This window comes from Clupea harengus, chromosome 2 (assembly GCF_900700415.2).
Source record: "Clupea harengus chromosome 2, Ch_v2.0.2, whole genome shotgun sequence".
In the NCBI taxonomy this organism is placed as follows: domain Eukaryota; kingdom Metazoa; phylum Chordata; class Actinopteri; order Clupeiformes; family Clupeidae; genus Clupea; species Clupea harengus.
In genome coordinates this window covers 30,695,003-30,722,729 of record NC_045153.1, presented here as the reverse complement: position 1 = coordinate 30,722,729, position 27,727 = coordinate 30,695,003, and the positions used below count along the sequence as shown (strand labels likewise).

The 27,727-nt window shown below is 41.8% G+C and overlaps 2 protein-coding genes across 4 annotated transcripts; one reads left to right on the top strand and one right to left on the bottom strand.

Moving 5' to 3' along the window:
* Positions 1 to 1,907: 1,907 nt before the first annotated feature.
* mospd2 (motile sperm domain containing 2) lies at positions 1,908 to 18,473 on the bottom strand. Its single transcript, XM_031560680.1, has 15 exons — positions 18,098 to 18,473; positions 17,952 to 18,009; positions 17,313 to 17,468; positions 16,784 to 16,870; positions 15,954 to 16,108; positions 13,927 to 13,987; positions 13,560 to 13,598; positions 13,318 to 13,442; positions 11,658 to 11,831; positions 5,534 to 5,652; positions 3,904 to 3,997; positions 3,700 to 3,796; positions 2,934 to 3,063; positions 2,658 to 2,760; positions 1,908 to 2,472 (listed from the first exon to the last, which is right to left on the bottom strand). The coding sequence occupies exons 1-15, from the start codon at positions 18,128 to 18,130 to the stop codon at positions 2,326 to 2,328; spliced, it is 1,578 nt and encodes a 525-aa protein (XP_031416540.1). The 5' UTR covers positions 18,131 to 18,473; the 3' UTR covers positions 1,908 to 2,325.
* fancb (FA complementation group B) lies at positions 18,173 to 27,727 on the top strand. Of its 3 annotated transcripts, none has more exons than XM_012825108.3 (9): positions 18,173 to 18,261; positions 20,683 to 21,659; positions 21,992 to 22,144; positions 22,268 to 22,363; positions 22,703 to 22,831; positions 23,123 to 23,286; positions 24,868 to 25,286; positions 26,478 to 26,718; positions 26,948 to 27,727. In XM_012825108.3, the coding sequence occupies exons 2-9, from the start codon at positions 20,712 to 20,714 to the stop codon at positions 27,387 to 27,389; spliced, it is 2,592 nt and encodes an 863-aa protein (XP_012680562.2). In that variant the 5' UTR covers positions 18,173 to 18,261; positions 20,683 to 20,711; the 3' UTR covers positions 27,390 to 27,727. The 3 variants fall into 3 exon arrangements, with proteins under 3 accessions (XP_012680562.2, XP_031416534.1, XP_031416522.1); XM_031560674.2 differs by lacking the exon at positions 18,173 to 18,261 and adding an exon at positions 18,488 to 18,568; XM_031560662.2 differs by lacking the exon at positions 18,173 to 18,261 and adding an exon at positions 18,538 to 18,669.

Below are 27,727 nucleotides of genomic sequence, written 5' to 3'. Positions count from 1 at the left end.
TATAGTCATCCTACCTTGTATTGTAAAAAATTATCATTTTCATATCACCTGTAATGCAAAAGGTTTTCCAAAGCAACACCTCGTCAGGCAGTGATAGTCTAGGCAGTTATAGTCTAGGTGCCTCAGAGAATGCCAATGAAACTGAGTGAAAGCAGTTGTCTGCTCGGGCCCCACTCAGGGTGATGGTAATCAGTATGGACAGATCATGCCAAGGGTCTGGATCAGGTCCAGTGGTTTAAATGGTTCTGACTTGAAGTTGTTCTATCATTGCCATGGGACTTCAGTACCACTACACAAAGACTAGGGCTATGGCTACAGTGACAGCTGTCTGTCGAGGTATTAGACTTTGGGCGGTGGCATTTAAGGGCCGTTCTAAATTAAAAAAGGTTAATTAAAGATACAGAGTGAATGCAGTGAAATCTGATGCAAAAGGATCTGACAGGTTATATAAATCTGCCCTGACTATAACCTGGTCATAATCAGGTAAGGAGACAACAGACCTTCTCAGAGAATGAACCGGTTGTTCTCCTCAAAGCAAAGGCAATTCTAGAGGAGCTGTGGAATTATCTGGAACACTCATCAACCCTCATTGATTCCTTTTCCCAATTTGTTCCTGTAGGTAAATCATTGTCCTCTGAAACAAGCATGCCCCCCCCCCCCCTCCATACAGAAATGCTCTGATCTCTGCTTCACTTCCTTTGGGTTAAATGTTAAGTCGATTTAGTTCGCTGCAGCCCACTGACGTGTGAGCGCTGGGACGTACCATCTCGCTGTAATTAGCGATAGGGGAAATCAAGTCACAGCTCCTCTATTATCCCACAGTGATTGAGCATTTGAAGCAATGCAGAATCACTCACAGTGGCCATAGTTTCATGCCTAGCCAGATCAGCTTGACGCTGGGCCGGGCTCCAGTAGTCAGCATGCCATCCCAAGCCATGGTAGCACTTTAGAGCTAACCTCACATCCTCTTTCTAAAGCTTTTACATTACATCCCCCCCATGAGGCCTAACATTTCACTTCTGCCCGTCCACTGCCAAATACGGCAGCACTTAGCACTCAAGCAGCGGCGCAGCTTTTCAATGACGGCCAACAGCAAATAACGCACACTTTTCACCTGGATGCACTCTTTCGCTAAAAGAAAAGAAAATCCAAGCTGAAACCATTAACACAAGGAAGAGAAACTTTAGACGGAGGAAACCTTTGGGACTAGAAGAGAAGCAATGATCCAAAGAACACAAAAAGCATGACGTTTGATACGCCATAGCCCATAAGATCTTTGAAATAATTTTTTAAAATCTTCTTAAGCATATACTGTAAAACATTATTTGAATTCCATGATTTATCACTATCAATGCATGACTCGGGGTGTGATTCCCCTATCGCCAGTGGCCCTCTGCATGACCGCTCTGAGCTGGATCTGTTCAGAGATACCCTGGCCTCCTGCTGAGCACTCTGATTGGATTCAGCGCACATATCTTACACAGCAGTAATTGCTTTGATATTTATAGTTGCATGCTTTGGGTAATTAAAACAAATAGACATGACGGCAGAAACACCCAGTGTCCTGCAGTCTTGTGGGTGAGTGGAGAGAGAGGCTAGGCCAGGGAGCATTTGACTTGGTTTCTAATTAATGACCTCGCCTGTGATGAGGAGCTCCATTGCTTATCACCATCCAAGGAGCCTCAGGAGAGAGGCTGGCCACTCCGCAGGAGCGCGAGGACGCTCCAAACGGCGGGAAGGGAAAATAGCATCGCATTTACTCAGGGAAACAGGCATGTGAAACTGAATGGTTGAAAATAAGTCTAATTAGAGTCTAATTAGATGTAACAGCACAGCCATGGCAGTTTGGTGTATAATAATGTGGTAGACGGTTATATTGTATGGATCACAAAAATAAAACACAGATGTACCAAAACTGTTTAATTTTATTGATGTTGCATATACACTGTATATTAAAATGAAATACTGTACACATGATCAGAAAGTTAATCTCTACATTATCATTATTTATTTATTATAAATTATATCTTCATTTTATCATGATCAGTAATAAAAATAGCTATACTTTAAACCACATGGTCAGCCTTTGTGACTCTTTCACCTATGTTCATCTCAAACACAGTTCTCCGAGAGACCAGGTCCTGTACCACATGATAACCACATGATTCACTCGCAATAGTTTGCATGTTCTCCATGGCAACAGGCTCCAGAAAACTGGGAAAACCTTTTCATATTTTGGTCATTGTGTTTCATAAGAAGTTTACTTTGGTCAAAGAGCTGGCCAAAAGATTCTATGAGTAGGTCTATGGGTAGGGTCTGAAAAGGTTAAGAGTAGGAGGTCCATATTAAGTAGAAGGTGGAGACGCTGAATGCCATCAGGACAGAAACCAGCACCATCAGAAGCTTCTGGATCCAGAGACACGAGTCCAGCTTCTGCTCTAGCCTGGAGTTAATTGCCATGACTCGTACGAGCTGCGGAAGAGAGGACTGGTTGATTCAACCCCACACACATGTACACGAAAACATCTCACTCATGAAGAGAAAACAGTGGTCTATTCTAAATAGCATCTAAGTGAACAAAGACATCAAACCCCTGAATGAACCAGTCAGGCTACACATTTGAATCTGTTTAATGAGCGCGACTTGCAAAGACTTACAGTAGTTTGGAGGTCCTGATGACCATTGGGGCCTGACGCCAGTGGGCTCTCACTTCCTAGGCTGAGGATTGGTTTAACACTCTCCAGAACATGACACCGCAGTCTGGTGGGGAAGGAAATGGGACAATACTCAAGGTCAAGTCAAGGTCATGGCCTCACTACCACGTCAGCATTCTTTTCTGCTACCTGAGCACCATGTTGTCCATGATCCCTTATTTCATTTGTATTTTGAGACTGGAGGGAATACAGGTGCATCTCACCAATGGAATCACTCACCTGTGCTCCATGATTTTGGCTTTAGGAACGTCCTTCCAGAACTGGGCGAGCTCTGGGGAACCAGCCCCGGCACTCTGCTCCATCTCCGCAGCCATGACCAGGAACCGGTCCTGTGGTGAGGCCTGGAACCCTGCCAGGAGAATCCACACATCACGGGCCCAATCACGACTACAAAAGAACAGCCTGCTTCTTATCCACTCAGAATAACTGCAGAAGATTGAGACCACAGATTGGACGGTTCTTTCTGCATAGAAATGAATTAATCAGGTTGAATAGTAGAGACTTTTTTTTAAACTTTTTTTCTACAAGCTAGCCTTGGCCCATCTTGTGCTTTGACTAACAGTTCAACGCATGGAGGCCTTTGAACGTCTTATCGCTAAAAGTCTTTGCATCTGACGACCACGCTGGCCTGGAGGAAATTGGCTGAAGGGAAAAAAAAAAAAAAAAAAAAAAAAACCTTTGGGGGCTGCAGTCTCACAGGACGATAGCCTGCTGTCTGTCTGTCTGTCTGACTACCTCACCAGAAACTCCTTATTTACTCCTCCCAAAGAGTTCTGAAGGCACAGTTTTGGAAAGATAACGGATGATTATTTTATCACTGCTAAAATATGTATGTCAGGGAGAAACAGAAAGAAAGCTGCACTTTGTCAGCACTTCTCCTGAGTTAACAGACAACACTTTTTTTCTGATCACCCAGGAGTCTTTGTGGTGGAAACATCAGGGAGGCGCATGAGAGAGCACAGATAAGTGCAGCGCTGCGCAGTACCTCCATGCAGGGACACCACGATGTCCATGGAGGCCCCAGGTTCACAGCTACTGTTGCTGGGCTTCACTCTGTACTTCTCTGGTGCCGTAGTTCGAACCTGTAGAAACATATCAGTATCAATATCTCCATATTCACGGACATCAACACTTCTCAATACAACCAGAACGTATACAGATACTTATACAGGGACTGTGTGCTACACACCTTGAAGGCCACCTGGTTTTTGGTAACGTTGCTGAGGATAATGAGGCATTTCTTCTCTGATTCTTTGGAGCCGAAGCTCAGTTCTTCCGCTGGACTAAGAACAAAAAAAAAAAAATGTTATAATCAAACTGGTTCAATAATGGATGCATATCTGATGTTTACACCAAATAACATGAAATGATCAGCCAGGAGTCAGGATGTTTTCTCTGCACAAACAGCCAGGACACTGTGCACTTCCATATGATCAGAACAGTATGTTGCCTTTTTGGTAGGCAGATCACGCTCGCTCTGGCTTCTTCAAGAGATCAATGCCAGTTGGCTTTGATGGGAGTATATATTTTGTTTTACATGACACACAATAGAATCGTATGCTACAAACTCCCACAGTGTAGTTTATTCCATACAGAAGCACAGCAGTAAATAATAGTAATAGAAAATAATTATTTTACGATTGTGGCAGGTTTTCTTTTTCTTTTTTTAGAATGACAGTTAATGTAGTCTATTATCCCACTGAATCCTATTGAGTTTTTCAGCTGTATGCATGTGTGTGTGAGTGTGAGTGTGAGTGTGAGTGTGAGTGTGAGTGTGAGTGTGAGTGTGAGTGTGAGTGTGAGTGTGAGTGTGAGTGTGAGTGTGAGTGTGAGTGTGTGTGCTGGCTGGCGTTGGTGAGTTCTGATGTTTGGGGAAAAGAGGTGGAGTGTGGGAAGTCCTCAAAGCTGCTAAATTTGTTGTGGATAGAAAATCCCAGGCTCTCCTGCTTCACACGTCACCTCCATCCAGAGCAGGCCTCACCTGACACCCCATGTCAAGACTCCCCCACCCACCGCTAACTAGCAGAGAAAGCCCGTTTATTGAGTGGGCGTGCGTGTGTGTGTGTTTGGGGAGAGAGAGAGGTGGTTCTGGTGGTTCACATAATGTGACTGCTAAACCCTCCAAAAGGATTAACATTCCTGCCCAGCATTTACAGTTGTTGTTCTCTTGCTCCGAATTCTGCAGGGTTTCACTGTGACCTGGTGTTGCTCTGTCACTCTTCCTCTCCACTGCCCTCCTGTATTCTAGGTTCCTATGTAGTGTAGAGCAGCATAGTGAAGGGGAGCAAACAGTAGCCCACGGTAATATGGAGTTCTGCTGTCTCTTCTTTTCCTCCTCACAGGGGAGAATACCCTTGACAATAACAATGAACGATCAAAGACTCTTCCTACTAATTTCCTCCCTTGCATCCTTAACTGAGACGTTTTCCTCATGGACTAAGGATAGGCACAGCCCTGAAATCAGTTTAAAGCTTTTAATCGTGGCCTTAAGTCAGCTGAGGAAACATCAAAATGAAAGCCTACACTTCCAGAGGCAGACTTCCAAATAGGGCCAAGGAAAATGAGCCTGCCCCTTTGAACAAACCAGGCATTAATTACTGTGCCTCAGACTCCATCCAAACTGGAAGTCAATGTTGTCTGGCAATTTCTATCTAGTGTAGCTGTGAAGAGGTCGAACAACACAGCTGCAATCTAATTTTCTTGTCTTGTAGCTAATATTGTTCAGAATCCCTTTTCTTTGATTCAGTAAACTTGGATGTCTGACTGGATGAGGCTCTTAGAGGGGAAATATCTCCATATTCACCATACTGTAGACATACCTGATATGTAGTAATGTGCCTTTAAAGGTGGTCAGAGGCTTCCGAACTCCTTTCACCCTACCAAACCCATCACCCTTGTCCAAGTCATCAAGCTTCAGGCTGTCCTCAGAGAAGTTCACCTATGGCCCAGAAAGGAGTGACAGGGTAAGACAAAGATCATCTACAAAAAAAAAAAAATCCATTCAGTTCATAGGAAATCAGTGGCAAAAGGTCAAAGGTGAAATTATTTATAAAACCAAAAGGAGCTAATTTCAGCAGGTTCACTTCCTTTATTTGACTGGAGCTGAAGTTAGATCATCTGACTGGAGGCGTCAGGAAACAGACAGAATGATTTGGGAACTTCTAGAAATCAGTTATCTTCATTTCCAGCCACTCATCGATCATGCGCTTTCTCTTATTAGGATCTGTCTAGTTTTTAAAAAGTCTAACATAAGGTGAAGTTTCCAATCTGTCTGTCTCTAAAGCCAGCTTTCAATGACATGTTGCTCTTAAGCTAGCCCACTAGCACCTATTGAAGGAGCTGAAATACGCTAGCTCAAGAGTCTCATGACAGTTAGCACCATTCTCCCCTCAGCGTACTATAGTTTCACTTCACAGCATGTGAATGCTGACCGTTCCAGAAACCCTCCCAGAACCTTCCGCCTCATATCCACATCACCCACGTACACAGGGATATGAGGTGACACACCGAAAACTGCTGAGATCCCACATGCTTTGTGCAACGTCTGCAAAACTGGAGACCGCATAACCAACGGTCAGTGGGCCCGGCATGCAGACACTCATTTGTTTATCTGTGAAACCGGCCTTTTGGACACACGCTGCTAGCAACAGCTGGGGGAGAACAGGAAAGAGGATGTGAAACCGAGAGCAGGGCCAAAGGTCACTCAATATGATTGAGTTGAAAGTCGGGTGAGAGTCAGATGGTTGGTATACAGGAAACGTGTCAAAAGGTTTTTATATTAATAATAAAGAAATACAAAGCCCATATAGTTTTTGAAATGCGTTTTTTATTGATCAGTAAAATCAAGTGAAATGCCTGGATAGGCCTAAGCACAGTACAGTACAGTCCCTACATGTGATCAACACAGGCACAGTTTACATGAGGCAGCTACATGATAGTGTATCTGTTCACCTCTGTGTAGAGACAGATGTATTGGCACTGGAAAAACAACATACCTAGTTTATCTAGTTGTGTTAGTGTATCAGTAGAAGGTCACAAGGTACAGTACTTGATTAGGCTCAGTTGGGTAACAATGTTAGTGTCAACACAATAATCAATAAATAGAAGACTTCCTTCATTCAAGCTGGGCTATTAGGTTTTCAAAATAACAAGAGAGAAATGTTGAGAAATACATGGGATTGGAGAATTGGTATGAATGAATAGACAGGTACTCCCTATTGTAGTGTAACCCATAAAAAAAAAGCATTGCCTCTTGTGAAATGTAGACCATTTGAAGCCTGATAAGAGGTTTTCAGACTGACGTCCAAGTTCAAGGCTCAGGGTTGGAGAAAGGCACAGGGACTGATTTTCAGGGTCACATGACATGACATGCTCTAGTTGAGGTACTTAACCTCAATGACATTTAACATTGTGGTTTTGTGCTCATGGCACCTTACAGTATAACACAGTAAAGAGGATTTATCCACAAAATTACTTGGCAGTATAGCGATTATATATAATGACTTGGCGGTGTAACCATTATATGAAATGAAAGAACCAAATACTTCAACTCTATCTCAAAATAAGTGCAGCAGTTTGGTTTCAATATCTTAAAATCAAACATAATCTTTCCTGTGAGAAACTTTCTGATAAGGAGGGTGTCTTTAGTAGTAGCTGGTCATTTGCTGAAAATTATGCAGGCCAGCTGCTTTAGACTTTAAATTAGTTTTTATATTAGTTATTAGCTTATAAAAGTTTATTTTGAATGCCTTGTGAAATCATTTGAAAAGTGCAGCATAGGATGATCGCATAAATGGATAAAGAAAAATAATCAATTAAAAAAAGATGTGAGAATGCCCATTTGTTTCATAAACACTGCTTATTATCAATATCTCAGAAAGATTGCGTTTCATATACACTGCTTATTATCAATATATCAGAAAGATTACATTTCATTAACACTGCTTGTTATTAATATCTCAGAAAGATTAAGCATTCAAATATGCATTACATATTCAGGGTAGTATTAAAATCTTGTAATGTGTTGAACATTTCCAGTTCAACAGCGTTTAGCATTTGTCTTCCTATGTCTTTGCTAAAAATGAATGAACCATTCATTAATGTTTCATCATCAGAAACGGGTTAAAACACAGTGTATGCAAAGGAACACTAAGAGGTTAAAGACATGTAACAACAGTTGATCACGTCATCTGCTGTTAGGCCAATTAGCCACACTGGCTAAAGACTAGGGTTATTCCCTAGCCGGCTATAAATACACTCATGACAGGGAACATGTGAATGACATGTTGGGCCCAAACCAATTAGCATTGTGTTTGGGTCTGCACTCACTTGTAGCAAATGCATGTTAAATTCAATTCAATTCAATTCAAAATGGGTTTAAAAGCACATTAGAGAGTCACTGGAGGCTATAAGGCTGAGTTGAGGTGGAGTGTCTGGGAAGAGTGTGACATAGTTTAGACCCGTCCTCAGTGACAAGACAGAGCATCCGGACAAATGGCTCCTTGTGCAGCACCTCAACACCCGTACAATGCCTTACCACCAGCCCTTGTTTAAGAAAAAACAAAGACAGGAAATTAGCTTGCCAGTGGGAGTCACATTACTGATAATTGATTCATGACTCCTTTCAGTTAGACAATTAAGTGAACACTGAACTTCCATCGAATGACTCAAATGGCCCTCTGACAACTCAGCCAGTCAAGTTAGTCCATTCTGGTTGGTCAGACAATCAGAGCACCGCAACTTTATCCTCTTCGACGTCTGTGCCAAATTGCTCACATCTGTGATGTCTAACCGAACGTTCACACCACGGGCGGCAAGACGATCAAAATTCACCGAGGCTGCCCTGCTGCCAGCACCTGAAACTAGTGAGCGTTCCAGACACCTGTTGGAATGTTCCGTCATACATGTCACATTTTTAAGGGAGCCGTGAAAAATGTTGGTATCACACAAACAGAAATTAACTTAAAAACATGTTAGTTTGCTGTAACATCCAAATCTAAACAAATTGGGGTAGGATAGGTAGGTCATTTTTTTTTCACCAAAGAAAAGTATTATTTGACACATTGACAACAATGTTATAAAATGTATTAATAATAAATATAAAATAATACAATTGATTTACATTTAGTCATTTAGCAGACGCTTTTGTCCAAAGCGATGTACAAGGGAGAGAACAGTCAAGCTACGAGCAATAGAGACCTAGTGTAAAAATAGTACTAATAGATACTATTTTACATAAGAAATAGAAGAAAAAAAGTGCAGGAATGTAACTGCTGTAAGTACAAGATAAGTACTAGTAGAAGTGCAAGTTAGGAAGGGAGGGGCTCTCGGAAGAGTTGGGTCTTCAAGAGCTTCTTAAAGGTAGGGTGGGACGCCCCTGCTCTGGTAGTGCTAGGCAGCTCGTTCCACCAACGTGGAACTACGAATGAGAATAGTCTAGATTGCCATACTTGCACAGACGGCAGTCAGTGCTAAACGACGCTCATTAGACGAGCGCAGCATCCTGGGGGTAACATTTTTTACAAATCAATAATGCTCTTTGATTGCAACGTCAATTCTGAGCACGACAAAATATGAATATTTTTCTCCAGCGTCAGCATCAACATTAGACCGTTAAACCACAGATTTTCTAGGATTACCCCAAGGTCGAATCAACAGTTGAATTTTGCTATAAAGTTGGTAACACTGTTAAATGGCTTCATGGCAGAATTACTTGATAAAAGATACCAGTACCACTGTTGATTAATTAAAGCCTATAGAGTGTTCATTCAGTGACAGAGATCTCCACATGTTACGTTAAGTCTGCTGGTTTTAAAAATAGTTGTTTGTTTACTTGCTTATTGTTAATCAGTTAGCGTCACCAGTGACTGCAAACTCTAATATTTGAAAGTTAATGTCAGCAGATCAAACAACGTAATTTGATTGAGTCGGTTATGGCAAATCAAGATCATTTTAAGGATGGCCTGAAATGTTTTGTGTCAAGACACAAACACACTTGCTTAAATCTATACCTCCCAAAAAGTAGCCTTTGTACTTATCGACAGCGAACTTAATCATGCAATGCATTCACCAGTCACCACAACACCTTGATTGTTTTATTTATTTTCTATATTACACATACACACATAGGGAACAAGTCCTAAACAATTCAAAACACTCCACCAATACTGATACATTCCAGCGAAGAGAGCGAAGCCAAGTTCTGTATTCCAGCGAGCGAATTGGGCGAAAGCGAGCGAAAAAAGTTGAATCCTATGCAAATGATGAGCAAATCTCGCTAGCAGCGGCTAATCAAGATTGTTTGGTGTTGTCTCTGACCGTTTGAAAAGGACTATAGCGTCATTCTGTCGTTTAATTTGCTAAATAGAAAAGCTTGGAGGGCTTTGTAAGGGGTTGTTGTTGTTCCTGGTACGTCAGTCATTAAATCCTGTGCTTACTTTAACAGAATGACAATTCTTATATAAAGTGACTGGAAAGTTCACATACTTTGTTCTAAGAACTGATGCACATCTAAAGTTGCCTGGACTTCAACACTATCCTGATGCCCACAACGGCTAAGACGTGCAGCCAACAGTCGTCGTCGTCGTCATCGCCGACGAGAGAAGCTGGCTCACATAAGAAAGAATGACTTCTGGCCTGTTTGACGCTCTTGCTGCCCGCAGTGTGAACGCACTGTTACTGCAGCTACTTGCATCATCTGAGACCCACCTCTGTTTGTTCTCAGACAGCAGTGCCAGGAGTCCAAGCAGCCAGGCTGAATCACAACGCAGAGTGGATGAATGAGCACTGTGTGCTGGTGCTTTGAGTGCTGATTGATTAGGGCCCAGGCTAATGATAGCAGGACTGTGTGCAGTGTGATCTAGATATGTGGGAGCCAGGAGCTGCTGGCTGGCATTACACCATCCCCTCCTCAGGGACAGGGGGGCCAACCCGATGAGACCACCCCAGAGAACCTCTGACAAAGCATTGGACCCCAGCTTCAAACAAGGTCAAAGGCAAGCTTCTAAATGGACAGAAAAGGGAAGCTTGGGGGCTGAGGCCACACACTGTTTTAAATGATGCTGGATCACCCTTGAGAAAATGACTTCCTCTGAAGCAAGGGACAACCCTCGGCTCTGGTCTTCAAGGCGCTTTCACTATCCTCCAAGGGCTGAGAGTCATGAGAACATGTTTGACTTGGAGGGATATGGCTGGGATAAGCGGGTACAGCAGGATGGATTAAGCCAGACGGAGCAGACAATAAACCAGAGCTTTCCTGCTGCCAAATCAGAACATTACTGCCTGCTAATTCAGTCCTTCTTCAGGAGGAACTAAACTGGTGTAATCTCTTACAAACACAAAATATGGACCAAAAAAACCTCAAAGCAGAAGAAACAAGGTCACAAAACCCTGTATACTGTGATTTCATTTAATCAGGAAAAGTGGTTCATTGTTGGGCTAGAATGAATCCTTTGATTGTACTTACAGTGGGTCAGTCAGGCTAGTGCTGGTTATTAATACATTATTCAGTACACTGTGGGCGTTTTACCATACACTAATGACTAACGAACTAATGACTAATGAAGGTACTTTGTGGCTCAGGACAAGAATCTGACAAATGGTTCTTAAAAGGTGTGCAATCAGAGAAACAAGGACTGTTATATCAGACTGGCAGCAGATTTCAGAGGCGTTTTGCAAGGGAGGTGTCGACGTTTTTTTTTGGTTACAATTCAACAATACTGACTATATTTGTGCTTGTATATGTGTGTTTGTTCCAGTAATATCATACCTTTTTGGGCTTTTATATGTGTGCTTGCTCCAGGAATATCATACCTTTTTGGGCTTGTATATGTGTGTTTGCTCCAGGAATATCATACCTTTTTGGGCTTTTATATGTGTGTTTGCTCCAGGAATATCATACCTTTTTGGGCTTTTATATGTGTGTTTGCTCCAGGAATATCATACCTTTTTGGGCTTGGCGACCACCTCTGAGGTGTAGCTGGACTCCAAGCTTTCCCTGCAGTCCACCTCGGGGTCCTTCCCCTCGCTCTCATCCTCGCTGACGATTGGTCCGTTCTCAGAGACAGGAGACTGGAAGTCATCGTCAGGCAGGGGTGGATAGGTGTACTTGAAGGTATCCTGAAAGAACAACACCATACTACTTCACTCGTCAAGCAATAGCTATATCCATGTATACCTGAGCTAATGAACCCTTGCTATACCCATGTATACCTGGGCTAATGAACCCTTGCTAAAAATGTGACATACTTAGTACACCCACATCCCTGCATGTGGACAATCATAAAACATACAGGTCAGTTCTTTTTGGCAAACATGCTTACCCGTAAATCCTCAAATTGTGGCCGGGGCTTTTATTTACTTAGGCTGCACAGCGCACAGGCCTTTATTTGGGGCAGGCTTGTATTAGGGGCAGGCCTTTATTTCTTACTTATCTTCTGTTACAGAATTTTATTATTTAAATCAAATAATGGGCATAATTACAGTAGGCTAATATCATTAATTGCATATGCGCTCAACACTTCCTGCAACCATTTACCGGTAAGCTACCGGTAGAATGAAACCAGTAGGCCTATAGGCTAATCAACTTTCTGTAGGCTAACCATTTAGAAATGAATCAGTAATAAACCATAGTGAGTCTTAAGAGACATCGTTTATTGCAGACATTTTCCAATGTTCTCAATTATAGGCTACAATCAAGCAAGTCTAAAATATCACTCGGCCAAATAAAAAGTTTATCGCGTAGCGCTTTATGTGCAGTGTCAACGTAACAATAAACATCAAAGTTATGGTTTCCACTGTCAGTCACGGAGGAAAAGATTTCCAAAGCTTTGTTTTTAATCTATTGCTCTATTATGCTTATCGCGGACTGAAAAAATCCATTTGACGAGGCTGGTTTCCATATCCAGGCTAACTTTATGTCTACCTCCACCTGCTAGTCGGGCTCTGGTCTTTTTGGCTGCATTCAGTTCATTATTTTGCTTCTTCCAGTATCGAATTCGTCTCGTCAATGTCAAACTGCTTTGCTGCTTTTTCTCCCGAATGTTCGTCAGCATACACCTTCTCTTTGAATTGAATATCAAAGTTTCGCCTTAGTGCCGTAGTCTACTGCTTTTTGATCCCTTCTGGAAAAAGTAACCTAGCCAACTAAAACGTTACAGATAAACAACAGTAGGCTACGATATGTGCATTTAGGCTAAACAATAACAAATTGCCAGACGCGCCTTCATGAACAATAACAAATTTGCCTAGTAGGCCTACGTGGGAAAATGTATTTTTGTTATTGCAAACAGCCCATGAAATTAGCCAACAACATTAAACATGAGGAGAACATGCATTTATGAAATGCATTCAATTAAATCGTGATGTCTACTTTGTGCTGATGGACTGATGCTGGTAGGCTACAGTAAAATAGGCCACTTCATTTTACCCCCGGCCTGTATTCAGGGCCCGGCCGTTATTTGTCCGTATCGACCACGCCCCCGGCTACTATCTGAAGCCCGGCGTCTAATTGAATCCCGGTCTTTATTTGAGGATTTACGGTATACCAGAACAGGTCTCAGAATGGCTAAATCAGGTTTGCTCAAATGAAAATGTTAGCACGTACTGTTCCTCCCATGTGTAGTGGAAGGTGTTCTGGGTCAATGTAGGTCTGGATTTCACTTTTGGAAACAAACTTCAGTTTGCTGATGGCTTCAGGTCCAAGCCATGTCTTCACAATCTTCCAGGCAGCTGGTATAAAGACAACAGACAAGTGGCTGATGGAGACGGCTGATTTGACTGATGGCGTCTGCATATTACACTAATGACAAAAATACACGCTGCTTGAGAACAAAAAGACACACTCACCATTCATGATCCAAGGCATCTCATACATGATCATTTTGGCTAAAATCAGAAAAAATATATTAAAGATCACAGCTCCTCATTTCAAAAACCAGCTGTTTGAAAAGAACCCTCTCCTTAAAGTTGCTATCTACTTAATTTCATCATCATCTATCGTATATCTCTTAGATGAGTGTCTCTGTGTGTCTAGTTGGATCTTTTTCAACAGCAATGTTCTGTGCTGAACTATTCAGCATTTACAGGGAGACACTGAACAGAACTGAAAAAGTTGCATTCTTGCTTTTTTTTTTTTTACATGATATTATATACTTTTGTGAATTCAAGAAAAATACACATTTATTTATAGACTTATTATTCAGAATGTACTTACAGAGGAATTTTGGGTAGTATACTTTGAAACAACAGATGATATATTTGACAAACTCCATATCCTAAAAGGAGAGAGAGGAGATATGGGCATGAATCACATACACAGGCTCAAAGCAGGGTTCAGAACCTTCAGAAGCTCTCTATGAAGAGACTGTTTGCACAGGCGGCGGAGATATTTACTGCCTCAAGCTGGGAAATGACCCAATTCATAAAGACTGAAACTTTGTCACAAGTTCTGTGGTGCATTGCCGTTAATCCATATCTTACTTCCGGCCACTCGCTCTTCCCCTTAGTTCCAGGAAAACCAGTTGTCAGTAAAATAAAAATGTCTCAACTGTCAACTAAGCACTCCATGCAAGATCCAAGCAAGAGATACATGTTGCGGAGCGGAGTCACTCATTTACCAAACGTGTTGCACAATCTCAAGGTTTACTCCAGAGCCTGAGCACCCATAATCTCTGTTGGTTGTTGTCACAAATGTGTTCTCCATCTCACCATGAACCACAGAAATGTAATCGATGCTTAAAAACAACTACATTTTCTTGTACAAATATACATAACCAAATTCAACAATGAGAAATTACTAACTGCATATCCTGTATTTTTCATGGTCATCTAATTATTAGACTTTTTTTCTCTGGTAACTTGTGGAGAACACACATTATCTAAGTCTCCGAAAACACACACGGTATGGTAGACACCCCAACCAGAGAAGAATGTGATCATGCTGTCACAGAAAGACATTTGTTTTGTAAACAAAAGCACAGAGAATCAGAGGTAGGACCAGAGTCCAAATTCATCACAGTAAAACGATGCATTTAAACCTGGGAGTTACCTGCACAAATCCTCCTTTACATGTTTTCAGTGAAGGATAAAACACATATTTCAACATATGTTATCAAAAAAGCAACTACTGTACATTAATCACCTTGAGACAGCATGCAAGGCTCATTTAAGAAAACCTTTACTCAGACTACATTCATAGTAGTTTTTCACAAAAAAAGAAGGATTCATGCGCATTATGCAAGATTTCCATACTGATGTCTACTAATCCGTTCATTCCATAGTCCCTATACTGTGTATATGATTAGAATTGTGCTTTCCTCCCAACTGTGCCGACTTCTTTTAAGTAGGCCATTTCAGAGTAGAAGAGACAGTTGAAACATGGACAGAGACTGACAGAGAGAAAAAAGATAGAAGAGAATGAAAGAGATGGGGAGAAAGAGAAAAGGAAAGAGATGGGGAGAAAGAGAAAAGAAAAGAAAAGAAAGGAGAGCGACTAAGTCCTGACAAATGAGCAGGACAGGAGGGTAGGTCCTGCAGGGAGAAGGCAGTGACTGAAACAAAGTCAGTTTGTGGATTAGGCCAAACGGATTTAAAGGTCACTTTAATCTCCAACGTGTTAAACCATTGAACAACATCAATCCTTTTAAGCCCACATTCAAAACAGCTAGTGATATTAGAATGCACACCCCAGCCTATAAGGGCACAACATGACTAAATAGCCAGATTTTTTTAATGGTAAGTGGTGATAATGTTCTTGTTTGCAATTGGAGAATCATTTTAGGTTTAGCTTTAATTTTGGTTTAGGGTTTGGAGAATATTATACATGTGTATGTGTGTGAGCGAGAGTGAGAAAGAGAAAGAGAAAGAAAGATAAAAGATAAAGACAGAGATAGAGATGGTGACTGGCAGATATAAGTTGAGACCAGAAATATCAGATTTCTGTTCTTCTCGGCAACACATTAACCATGTGTGTACAACCATTTAGGCACTGGAGAACCTTATTACTGTCTCAAGCAAACATTATGTGAATCAAAACTTTGTCCAAACATTCCATTTTGCCATATATCAAACATTTAGCAAGACCATTAATGACATATATGATTGCCAGTTATTTCACATGGTGTGTGTAGCTCCTTTGAAACAACACCTTAATAGTTACATTCATATGGTGTGTCCACCAGTAAAGTATATACACCCAAGTATACACAAAGCATGGAAGTCATTAAGGAAAAGTTGGCTTACAATGTTGCTGATGCCTGACTCCGTCATGTCGAACAGCACAGTAAGAGGCATCCCCGGCTCACGCTTAGCGTAGCGCTCCAGCCAGAAGGCCACGTACTTCTTCTTGTCCTGGACCGTCTTTGCATCTTTAGTATGAAGCTTGACCTTGAACCAGACTGGAAAACATACAACACACACATAATAATATTTAAAATCACCCTAGATATTTGAACAGTGAGTAGTGCTTTAGTGGCTGTTTACAGAAACTGCAAACCAAGTCTCAGGGGAAAGTGTGTGGTCACAGTGGCAAGGAAAGTTTTTAAAAGATTACTTTTTAGCACTCTACTCAGCGAGGTGGCGTTCCACATAATACAGAAAGAGCAATACCCCTGAGAAACATGTTTTTCATAACAGTGCCTGAGAAAACTAAACAATTCTGTAGTGTATGAAACAAAGTTTGCATATCTGTTCAGAGAATCCAGGAATCTCACTCAAGAGGCTATGCTTGTTCAAAGGGATATCAGTCAATAAGACCATAATTCAATCTTAGAGGCAATTAATGAAAGCAGCAGGTTAGACATTTCATTTCAGACCTGATGGGGCAACAATTGAGAAGAAGAAGAATGGATTTCCCTGATAAATTACTGGTTTTCTCACTGTCAGGAAAGATGAAAGCATGGTCCATGATATACATTTCAATGGGAGGATGCCAAAATGACTGATACCCAGGCTGGTGCGGATGCTCCTAACAGTCAAGTTTGTCCCATTGAATTAGAAGCTGTCATTTATGTCTCAATATGTTACATCAATAGGACAGTCAAATACCTACAAAATGGCAATGAGACACCTACACAGTTTGTTGCCCTCTTTGTCATAGCCATGGAGGAAGACAGCCCCAGTCTCAAACATCCACTTAGGAATACAGCTTTCCGTGAGGTCTATAAGGAGAGAAAAAGCCTTTTACAACATTATGCATGGTACATTCTGTGGCTTAGCATAAAACACTACCACTTTGAAAGGACGGTAACAGGGGAAATTCAGGAACTGAGCACAATGAGGTTCTCTGTGAGAAAACAAGTATTCATCCAAATGGAAAACAAAAAACACTGGTACTGCAGCGGCTAATATAGGCACAGGAGCGTCTGACTGTGTATTTCACTACATTGCTTGTATTGCTGTTTTCAGACAGAACATGATGTGAAGTCATGACGTGTGTTTTCAAAACAAACAAGACACTAGACCCACAACAGCTCAAGTTACCATTTTACAAATAGAATAGCCACAAAAGAGCCACAATTCTAACAAACACATGTTGATTGAGACATTTTCATACCAATATGCCCTTCTTAGGTTAAATATAGAGTGGCCCACATAACCTACCATTAAGGCTGAGCTCTTTTCGCCACTGAAAACTTTCATCGATCATTTTCAGTGCGTCTTCTACAACATTTTGTCGCCATGACAAATATCCTTCAGCCATATTATCATCTTTCATGAGCCGGTCCACATCTCTGGAATCATATTTGTCCGATGAATCTGGAGAAACGTAGGAAAAACGATCCATATATAAAACTATTCTAAGCAGGATACATGTTATTTTAGAGAATCATCTGGTCTTTGACACTCAGAGTGGAAGTGGTGGATGTCATTCTGATCAAGTAATGGTAACTTACCTGTAACTAAGACGCTTTCTTGCGGTGCCTGACAAGATCTATTTAGTTATGGTATCATATAACCCTTCTAAATAACGTTAACTTAAGCCGATATTTCTACCGATACATTCAGACAAACTTAATGTACCAAAGTCCACAAGTGTGAACACATCCTCAGGTGTACATTACGATTTAGTCACACGAGGGACACCATAGAAGTTTGTGTTATGTATTTTACTTTAGGCTACTTGCAGTGCTAAGCTTGTAAAATTAGTGTTACACACTTGTCAAGACATCAATGACAGGCAAGGTGCTAGCTAGCTAGCTTCACAGCTAGCAACCAAGTTCAGCGAGCAAACATTCTTACCTTGAACATATTCATTCTTGAATCTTTGTCTCGTTTCTTCGATCTTGGTTTCAGTATTCTGTTAAAAGGGAGGAGATTTATCACACCATTACTGACAAAATATTTGAATGAGTTTGAGTTGACACTGACAGGCTAACGTTAGCTACCTGCTCTGATTCAGGCTGACCCACTTCCGCCATGTTTGTTGTTCGGACTGGCTGTCACAAGTAATGTTTGCTTGAATTTAGTTAAAAGCTGCGGTCTATTTGAAACTAGCGCAAGTTCTTTGTCATTTCTCCCCTTTGCGCATCATTCTTGAATGGAGTTCCACGTAAGTAAACTTAACGTAATGACGTTGGTCTCGAAATGTAGGAAAGTAAAATACGCGAACAACACTCAGCGAAAACCTGGTTTTGTACAACTATATAAAAAAAAACGTATAGGAAGTGTATACAGATGTACTGTTAACACCTCATAGATACAACTACTGCTAAAGAAAACTTCGCGTTCTTATTTATGTTGGAGAAATGGGATTTTCACCCACAAAGCACTTTTGGCTCAGCCCACATCGAAAAAGTTCAGCCCACTGACTGAGACAGACAAACCGATTGTGGCGCGCTGCTTTGAGTAGTGAACAGGTTTGTTTAAGCAGCTTAAAAGTTAGAGTTTTCTAGAGCGCGTTATGATCACTTAGCAGCTTCTGTCTTTCAATGACTGTATACATAATACCTTGTTTATGGTGAGTTTTTGTTTTTCAGACGACTATACCATTTATATCCATGTAATCATATCCCTCAGTTGTGGCATGGTGCATTTGCTAATGTTATCGTTACACCACATAGCTAACTAGCTCACCAGCTACTTAAATCACTGTTCATCTATCATGATTGCTATCTTAACGTTACATAAATGTTTCTTTCGTTACCTCGTCTGTTTTCGTTACCTCGTCTACCATTTATTTTAGCCTGACATCTTAACGATTACTAGTCTCCATCCTTTGCCAGTGAGCCACAAGTTAGCTAATAATGTCATACTAATGACCAGAAACAACACTAAACATCTAACGTTATGGGTCCATATCTCATTTACTATCGTCAAAGTGAGAAAAAAACTCATTCACTCACTCATATCTCACAATTTAGATGTTCTGTTACTTTGACCTGATTAACAGAAAGCAGCAGTGCTACTGTTCTCAACGAGACAGCACTAGTACATTTAAGTTTTATGAATACCTGCGGAACCTACAAGAAAGGAGGTAGCTGCTTTATATGCATTCCAGTGTGAAGAGATTACACTTTTGAATACTGAAGGGCGCTGCCGATTATTTTATTTGTAACCATTTACAGACCTCCAAGATAGGCCTAGGACAAGGCCTACTCTGCAAATTGCATTGATGTTTATTGATTTGATTGACATTGATTTATTATCAGTTATCTCCATTCATTCCAACGTTTTTTTTTCAATCATAACAGGGGATTTTAACACCCACATAGATAATAAAATAGACAATAATGACAAAGAACTACTTGGTCACTCAGCCTACGCACACTCGAAGGCACACTAAGGATCTGGTTATTACTAAATGTCTCAAGATATCTGTTATTCATAAGGAATTGGTTCTTTCTAATAATTTCTTTCTTTTTTGACTTACCGATCACCCCAGAAGTTCAAATAAGAGAAGAAACATAAACAAGCGTACTAGTGCTCAGTTTATAGAGGCCATAGCTATGTCACCAACTATGAGTGCAGAGACGGTAAATGTACTCCTGGATAACTGAAACTTGAACACTTTGAGTGTCATGGATGTTGTAGCACCAGTAAAATTAAAGAAATCTTGAGCAAACTGAAAACACCATGACGGTAAAAGCCCTGAAAAGAGAATGTATGAAAACTGAATACAAATAGAGAACTTAAAATCCTCTATTACCTGCACTCTTTTTGTCATGATTGACACGCTTACAGACACCCCAAAACACAAAGCCCAAGATCTCCTTTCCACAGAGAAATGTAATGAATTTGCTTGTGTTTTTAGTGAAAACTATCAGACGGATCATCAACACCACATAGTCAATCAATGAAACTATGCCATCTCTACGACCACCTAGAAATAATTTGATGACTGCAGTATGTCACAATTTAATAGAAGTGACCAAAAAACGCTGGAGGCAACAGTTCCGCATCTTAAATCATCAATGTGTTAAATGACTCACTGCTATCAGGAACTTTCCCAAAGTCACTAAAAACAGCTGCCACTCTTAAAAAAGAGAACTCTTGATGCCTCTGTGTTAAACAACTATAGACCTCTAGAGTCTCAAATCTTCTCAACCAAATTCAACAATTTTTTTTAACTCAAGTGGTCATTTTGACATATTTTTAGTCCAACCTCAGTACTGAAATGGCTCTTATTAAAGTGTTACATGATATACGGCTGAATACTGATACTGTTCTTTTAACTACTACTTGTACTGTGTACTTTTTCTTATATATATCTGCTTTTATTTATTTATGTAAAGCATATTGAATTTAGCCGAAGTTAGATAACTACATTAGCCTGACAAAACTTGAAAGGTCTGTTAGAAATGTTTTCCTAACCCTAGAAAGGTTTACCTCAAAGTACTTATTTATCAGGAGCTGTCTGATCTTAGGAAACAAAACAAAACAAGGACACAGCATCTGATGAGATTTCCCAGCAATCACATCCACACTTTGATGCCATCAATTCTTTTATGAACATGAGTCTTCTGTCTTTCAGATGATGGATCGCATAAAGATGACCAATCAATGGAATTGCTGTTTGCTATTTTAAGCCTTGTGATGACTCAAGAAAAGCAATGCACAAAGCTTATCACCTTAAATGGTGACATCCTTTCATTTCAGTGCAGATACTCCCATCAGGATGGGGACAGTCGGAAGAAATCAGACCTCAGATGTCGGCGGTTGGCATTCACAAAGGAAACCAACAGTTTTTCATCACAAAATGGTGATATGCTACCCATATACGAGGACATCTCTGCAGATGTTGATGTTGTGTGTTGCTCCACAGCATTAGATGTGAGAAAGAAAATCGTGGTGCCTTGCATTTTGCTAAAACAATGGAAGCGGAAAACCTCTTGTTACAAGTACAAACTTATCACATTGACAAGCCCTACCAAAGCAGAACTCCATGTGAAATTTGACTCCCTGTACGAACTGCGAGATGGAGTCACAATATTCCAGGGCCCCACTGTCGTGTGGAGACATGAGAACACGGTACACTATGCATCTGCACACACCAGTGAAGTCAGAAGCATTCCTCTTCAGATGTCCGTTGTTTTTTTGGGAGAGTTATGCAGTAAAGTGATTGTGTTAGGCTCACAAATACATTCGAAGGAAGAAGTGAACCATCAAATCCGTGTCAACGAAGGTAACAAAATGGTTGGCTACTCAGTTGAGGATGGAAAGGTGTTCAATGGAACTTGCATTATTCCCAATGCGTACAGTTCTGTTGTGCAGTGCGCTTGTGTCATTTCTGCTGAAGAGGTCAAAGGGAACATGAAAGTGACCATGGTGGCAGCCACAAGTAAACAACAGTTGGTCTGTTTTGAGGATGGATTTCTAACTGAGGTCTGCCAACTGCCCTTTGAAGAACCTGAATGCATCAAGATGGCCAACATTGGGAACAGTGGGCTAATATTTGCCGTCTCTTTCAACCATGGAAATGTGTGTGCTGTTTGGAGAGACACATTTCAGGTAGTGTGGCAGTATTTCTAGGCTTATGAATGTGCATTGTTTTATTTCATATGGGATTGTCAAGCCATTAGTCAGGTTTGAAGGGTCAACAGATTCTTGGAATAGGGTTTTTTTTGTGTGTTTATTTTAGATAACACTGTGTGTCAATGTGCCTTTTTCTGAATTTTTTAAAACCTTGCAGTCGAATGGAAAATGTACCTAAGATAAAATGGCAGTTCACTCTCTCAAAGAGCCAGCAATGGGGGGAGAAATGGCTCTGGAATTGTTCTGGAAGTTTATGTTCTATGAGGTCAAGATAATGAATGTGTTTTTTTGTGGGTTGTGTCCCTCAGGTTGCAGCCTGCTGGTCTGGCGTGAGTTCTGTACTCGTCGATGATTTTGTTGGCTGTGGGACCGACCAAATCCTGCTGGTGCTTCATGACCAGAATCCTTCTGAATCTATAACAAACTTCATTATGACCGACCTCTGTGGCATAATGTATTCTGTGAGCCAAAGCCATTTTTATTTCTTTAAGCTGTCTCTCAAGATTTCTGTGTACTATATACTGTATGGATATAATTGTGTTGTTTTGCTTCTGAATGTTAAAGTGAGTGAATTTTGTGTTTAGCATGGCCATGGTGAAATCATTGAGAAATCTGAAACTTCAGAGGCTGCGCAAGGAAATTATCTCTGCACCATACAAGCATTAGAATCCAGACTACAGGTGCTCAAGCTCTTGTCAGTTCATTTCTAAAATATTTTGAAAGTGAACATTAGTGTATAGTTTGTGTATAGTATACTGTGTATTTTGTGTGAATAGTGTATAATTCACAATAATTTGTCAATGATCCAAAGCCATGTATATGTAAATGATCACAACTCATGATGGCACATAAAACAACAAAATGATATAAACCAAACATGATGCATTTTGATCTTCATAATTAGCAGTGTAAGCTCGACACTCTTCTTAAGCTTGTTTCAAAGTCTTCTGCTGAACACTGCTGAAATCTGGACCCACTGCATGCCACACACATGCCCTCTGTCTTCCTTTGATCCTCAGAGTGGCCTGACCTTGCTCCAAGACCTTCAGAGGGATGGGGATGTCAAAGACCGGGTACTTCTGCAGTCCACTGATGCTCTGGCAGATATGATGGCTGGACGAGAGCACATCGTATCAAAGACAGAAGAGGTTATGTTTCTATTCAAGGAACGCTTTCATGTCTCGTGTTCCAATATGTTTCACAGCCTTTTTTTCCTCCTTATTCTTTGTGCATCCCTGGGCAACATGACCATTCTGTGCAGCACAGCACTATTCTGCCTGAGCCATACAAAATGTCAGTTCCTTGTTCCCTTGAAACACCTAGCTTCCTGATGGATGTGCTGTGATTTACTGGGCATGGTGTATGTTGTGTATATAGCATGCTCATATACTGTATATAGCTCATAGCATGCTTCTTTCTTGGCGGCGTGTGTCATATAGGAAGGCTTGGTGTCCCTGTGGGAAGATGCTGATGAGGGAGAGGAGGGGGTGCAGGAGGAAAAGTTGCAGACTGAGCAGGAGCCCCTTCTGGTGGAGAAACTTTGGCAACGAGTCATTGAAGACCGCCTGGTTGTAGGAGTGTTACTAACAAAAGAGGCAGCCATGTAGGTTTTTTTTTTTTTTGTCCTCTAATGATCTTTCTCTCTCTCCCACTCACTCCCTCACAGACAGTCACAGACATCATACACACTCTGTTTGTCTCTCGCCCCAATCAGGCTAAGCTCAGATCTTAGCAGACTGTTTTCCTTCCTTTATAAGCATTGCGGGCCAAATATCAAATTAAGCCTGCGCTGGAAGCCTTGTGCAACGTCTCATTACAAATCACTTGGTAGTAATTAACTTGACTCTTCATTTTCTTTCCATTTAGCAAACAGTGTGAATCATTAGCCTGATCTGTACCAGAACACTGGCCTTGACTCTGTGATAATGATACAGGCTCTGTTAATTGGGTCCAATCATGCATGGCTCCTGTGAATGTCATCAGCCAGCTGTCAGTTTTCAGGTCTGCTGTCGCCTGCTGCACGAGGTCAGAAAGCATTCACATTTTAGAAGTGTCTGTTGACTTCCGACTGCCTCTTTGACATACGATTCCTTAATCTTTTCCTGTTTTGTTATTGTTAGAAATACTTCTACTGGGGGGAGCCAATAAGCCCCCCATTTACGGGCTACAATGCCCGCGGGGTCACAGGTTCGATTCCGGCCTGCTGTCGTTTCCCGATCCTCTCCCCACCTCTTCACTCCTCCTCACTTCCTGTCCAAAAGCCCATAAATAAATCGTTAAAAAAGAAAGAAATACTTCTACTTCTGGCTGCAGACTGTAACTTCAGCAGCAGACTTCACTGACTCTATTTAGTTTTTTTTTGTTGTTTTTCACAAAATTATTTTATTTGTTCTATATTACACTCTAATTGTATCCATTTGAAAATCTTACTGAGCATACTTCCCTAGTATGTATTCACTCGCTAATAAATTACACAGAATGTTTACAGTTTAATTGACTTTATATTTAATCAGTTACAGATATTGTAAACTAAACATAGATAACTAAACATAATGGGTAATGGGCTCTGCTTAATCAGAAATCACCTGGGAAGACTGTGTGAACAGGCTATGCAAGAGAATATCATTTGAAGGCTGCTGATTTCAAGATCAGTCATGATTAATTTCATGTTTTTGCTCTCAGTCGGAAAACAGTATTTATAGGTTCACAAAGACCTCCCACGGCGAGTTGATGGGCACTTCATCAGGGATGTGAACATGCGAGCGAAGCCTCTCTTCAAGGCGAAAAACATCCCCCAAAAAAGGCCCTGAAATCACTTTACAGCAGCATGCCCACCTCGTTACCATGGCAACAGTATCTCCAATACCCTTCTGAGCTCTTGTATTTATTTCTTTATTTATGTATTCTTTTGAGGCTTCGGCTGTGTTTCAATCACAGCCTTGCCTTGGTCTGCCTCTGCAATCTCATCAAGAGTTGCCATAAGCTGTCAGGTGAGGGCTCGTGAGGTGATGAGGACCAGCAGGGCTCATAGTGCACCTGACACTCCACTAACTCAAGAGACTGTCAGTTTCACCTTTCACCCTCGTCTGGTTATAGAGGAGCTCTCCAGCATCAGGCAGCCTGCAGGGAAGCTTCAACACTACCCCCCCTGTGACTGAAGACTGTTGTGTATTTTATTTTCCAGATTGCTTGAGAGTGCAACCATATCCATTGAGATGGACACTGCTCATGGCCTAGTCCCCACCGTCATCCAGACCCAGAGTAGAGCACACTGGCTCCCCACCACTCACCCCCCATCTCCCCCAGAGCCCTTGGCCAAGAGGAAGAGGCCGATCCAGGCTGGAGGCAGCAGCTGTAAGGGTGGCGGAGGCATGCAGAGACTGGCACTGACCGCCGTCTGTGAGCTGACCCCTCTTCTGACCTGTGGCCATGTCAAATGCCCCGTCATGCTCCATTACGTCCTCAAAGAGGTGTCACCAGCTCCTGGCAGGCCCCCAGGTCCCAAGGCCCTGCAGTGTGGATGGGTGACCCTCAGCCTCCCAGATGTGGCTCAGGGGGTGGACCATCCCCGCCTACTGAGAGGATCAACAAGGGACTCCAGAGGTAACAGCACTGTGTACATCTACATGTACAGACGTGGACAAAATTGTTGGTACCCTTCCGTTAAAGAAAGAAAAACCCACAATGGTCAATGAAATAACTTGAAACTGACCAAAGTAATAATAAATTAAAATGTACTGAAAATTAACTAATCAAAATCAGACATTGCTTTTGAATTGTGGTTCAACAGAATCATTTAAAAGAAAAAAACGAATGAAATTGGCCTGGACAAAAATGATGGTGAATGATGGTAAAGCATACAAAGAAAAGAACACTGTACCTACTGTGAAACATGGAAGAGGCTCGGTTATGTTCTGGGGCTGCTTTGCTGCATCTGGCACAGGGTGTTTTGAATCTGTGCAGGGTACAATGAAATCTTAAGACTATTAAGGCATTCTGGAGCGAAATGTGTTGCCCAGTGTCAGAAAGCTTGGTCTCAGTCGCAGGTCATGGGTCCTCTAACAGGATAATGACCCAAAACACACAGCTAAAACCCCCAAGAATGGCTAAGAGCAAAACATTGGACTATTCTGAAGTGGCCTTCTATGAGCCCTGATCTAAATCCTATTGAACATCTGTGGAAGGAGCTGAAAAATGCAGTCTGGAGAAGGCACCCTTCAAACCTGAGACAGCTAGAGCAGTTTGCTCACAAGGAGTGGGCCAAAATACCCGTTGACAGGTGCAGAAGTCTCATTGAGAGGTACAGTAATCGATTGATTGCAATGATTGCCTCAAAAGTTTGTGCAACAAAATATTAAGTTATAAGGCTACCATCATTTTTGTCCAGGCCAGTTTCATTCGTTTTTTTTTTTTAATTATTATTATTATTATTCTTTTTAACCACAATTCAAAGTTAATTTTCAGTACATTTTTTTATTATTATTAATTTAGTCAGTTTCAAGTTATTTCAGTGACCATTGTGGGTTTTTCTTTCTTTAACGGAAGGGTACCAACAATTTTGTCCACGTCTGTATGTATGGCCATTGAGAAAGCACCATGCGCTTAGGATAGAGCACTTTACTGTGACCATGGAGCTGGCACCCTCATTATGAAATATGGAAGCGCCTGACTCCAGTTGTATGAGCTTTCGATGCTGTTATGTTCTGTGCAAATTGGGGGGGGGGAAAACAAAAAATACTACTACTACTAATGATAATAATAATAATAATAATGTGCCCCATTTTCTATTTTCAGATGACTCGAGAGAGGACCTCCTCTGCCTCTTGGCGTTCTTGGACACATGGTCCTTCCAAATCTACTCCCCGGACCACACGGTGTATGATGTGGGCCAGTGGTTGCAGGAAGCATTGGGCTGTGAGACAGTCGAGAGAAGTCCCCAGTACCTGCTGCTCAACCCAGCAGGAGCATCTGCTGCTCTGGTCTTTCACTGGCAACAGAAGAGCCCCTTCTTGGGAGAATTGGTCGTGTACTGCAGGTACAGCTTTCTATTGGGAGAAATGTGATCGTTATGATATTTCATAGAAGCACATATTTGAATGTCTGGTTCTGGTAATGAATCCCAAGAAACCAGCGCAACAACGTTGACTGCAGGGGCTTACCTTGCAAGCGCACATGAACTGAGGCAATCTGAGGCAATCTCTAGATTGCGTATCTCACCTCGGGGTGTGCTACGCCTGTCTTCTTCCTTCTTTTTCTCTCCCCAGGGGCCGACTCGCTTTGCTCAAATTCCTTCACTCTCTGTGTGGTTTCCTCCCGGCATCCTACCACATCCAGCCCCTCAGGAAGGGAGGATCAGAGCATCAGGCTCAGGATGTGGCCCGCTCCCTGGAGGGGGAGTTGCTGGCCCTGAGGGAGGGCCTGTCTTCCCTCCTCAGTGATGCTGCAGACGGGCAGGAGGACTGGAGGAGGAGGAGGAGCAGTGAGGAGGCAGGAGGAGGAGGAGCCCCCGGTCTGGCAGCTGGTGATGAGCTCCAGAGACGTCGGGAGGAGTGGAAGAGGGTCGTAGAGGGGAGGAGGAGGGGGGTGGGGCCCCTGGTGGTAGTGGACCGCTATCAATCATTGGTTCAGAGAGTACTCCAGGTCCAGTTGCAGGTGGATGTAGACGTTCTCCTGGGACAGGAGAGTAGATCGGTATTTACTCATTAGTGTCACCCTGTATTAATTCATTAGTGTCACCCTGTTACTGATGAGTTTGAGGTTTCTTACACAAACGGTGCATGAACTGTCCTATGTTGTACACAGCTTCACCTATTACTGGGTTTTTACCAGGAGTCAATAGAAGAGGGACCTCAGTCGCTGCAGTGCTGTTTGTCAAAATCATTTGAGAAAAGTCTATTTGCTCCCGTGTAACGTGATCTCGTCTGAATGCTGGGAATTCACCTGGTACCCAAACTGGTGGGGAGATGTTTAAAGCGGCGTGTGCGGTGACATTCACCTGGAAGAGCTCTCTGCAGACAGACAGACAGGCGGCCCCACCGGGACCT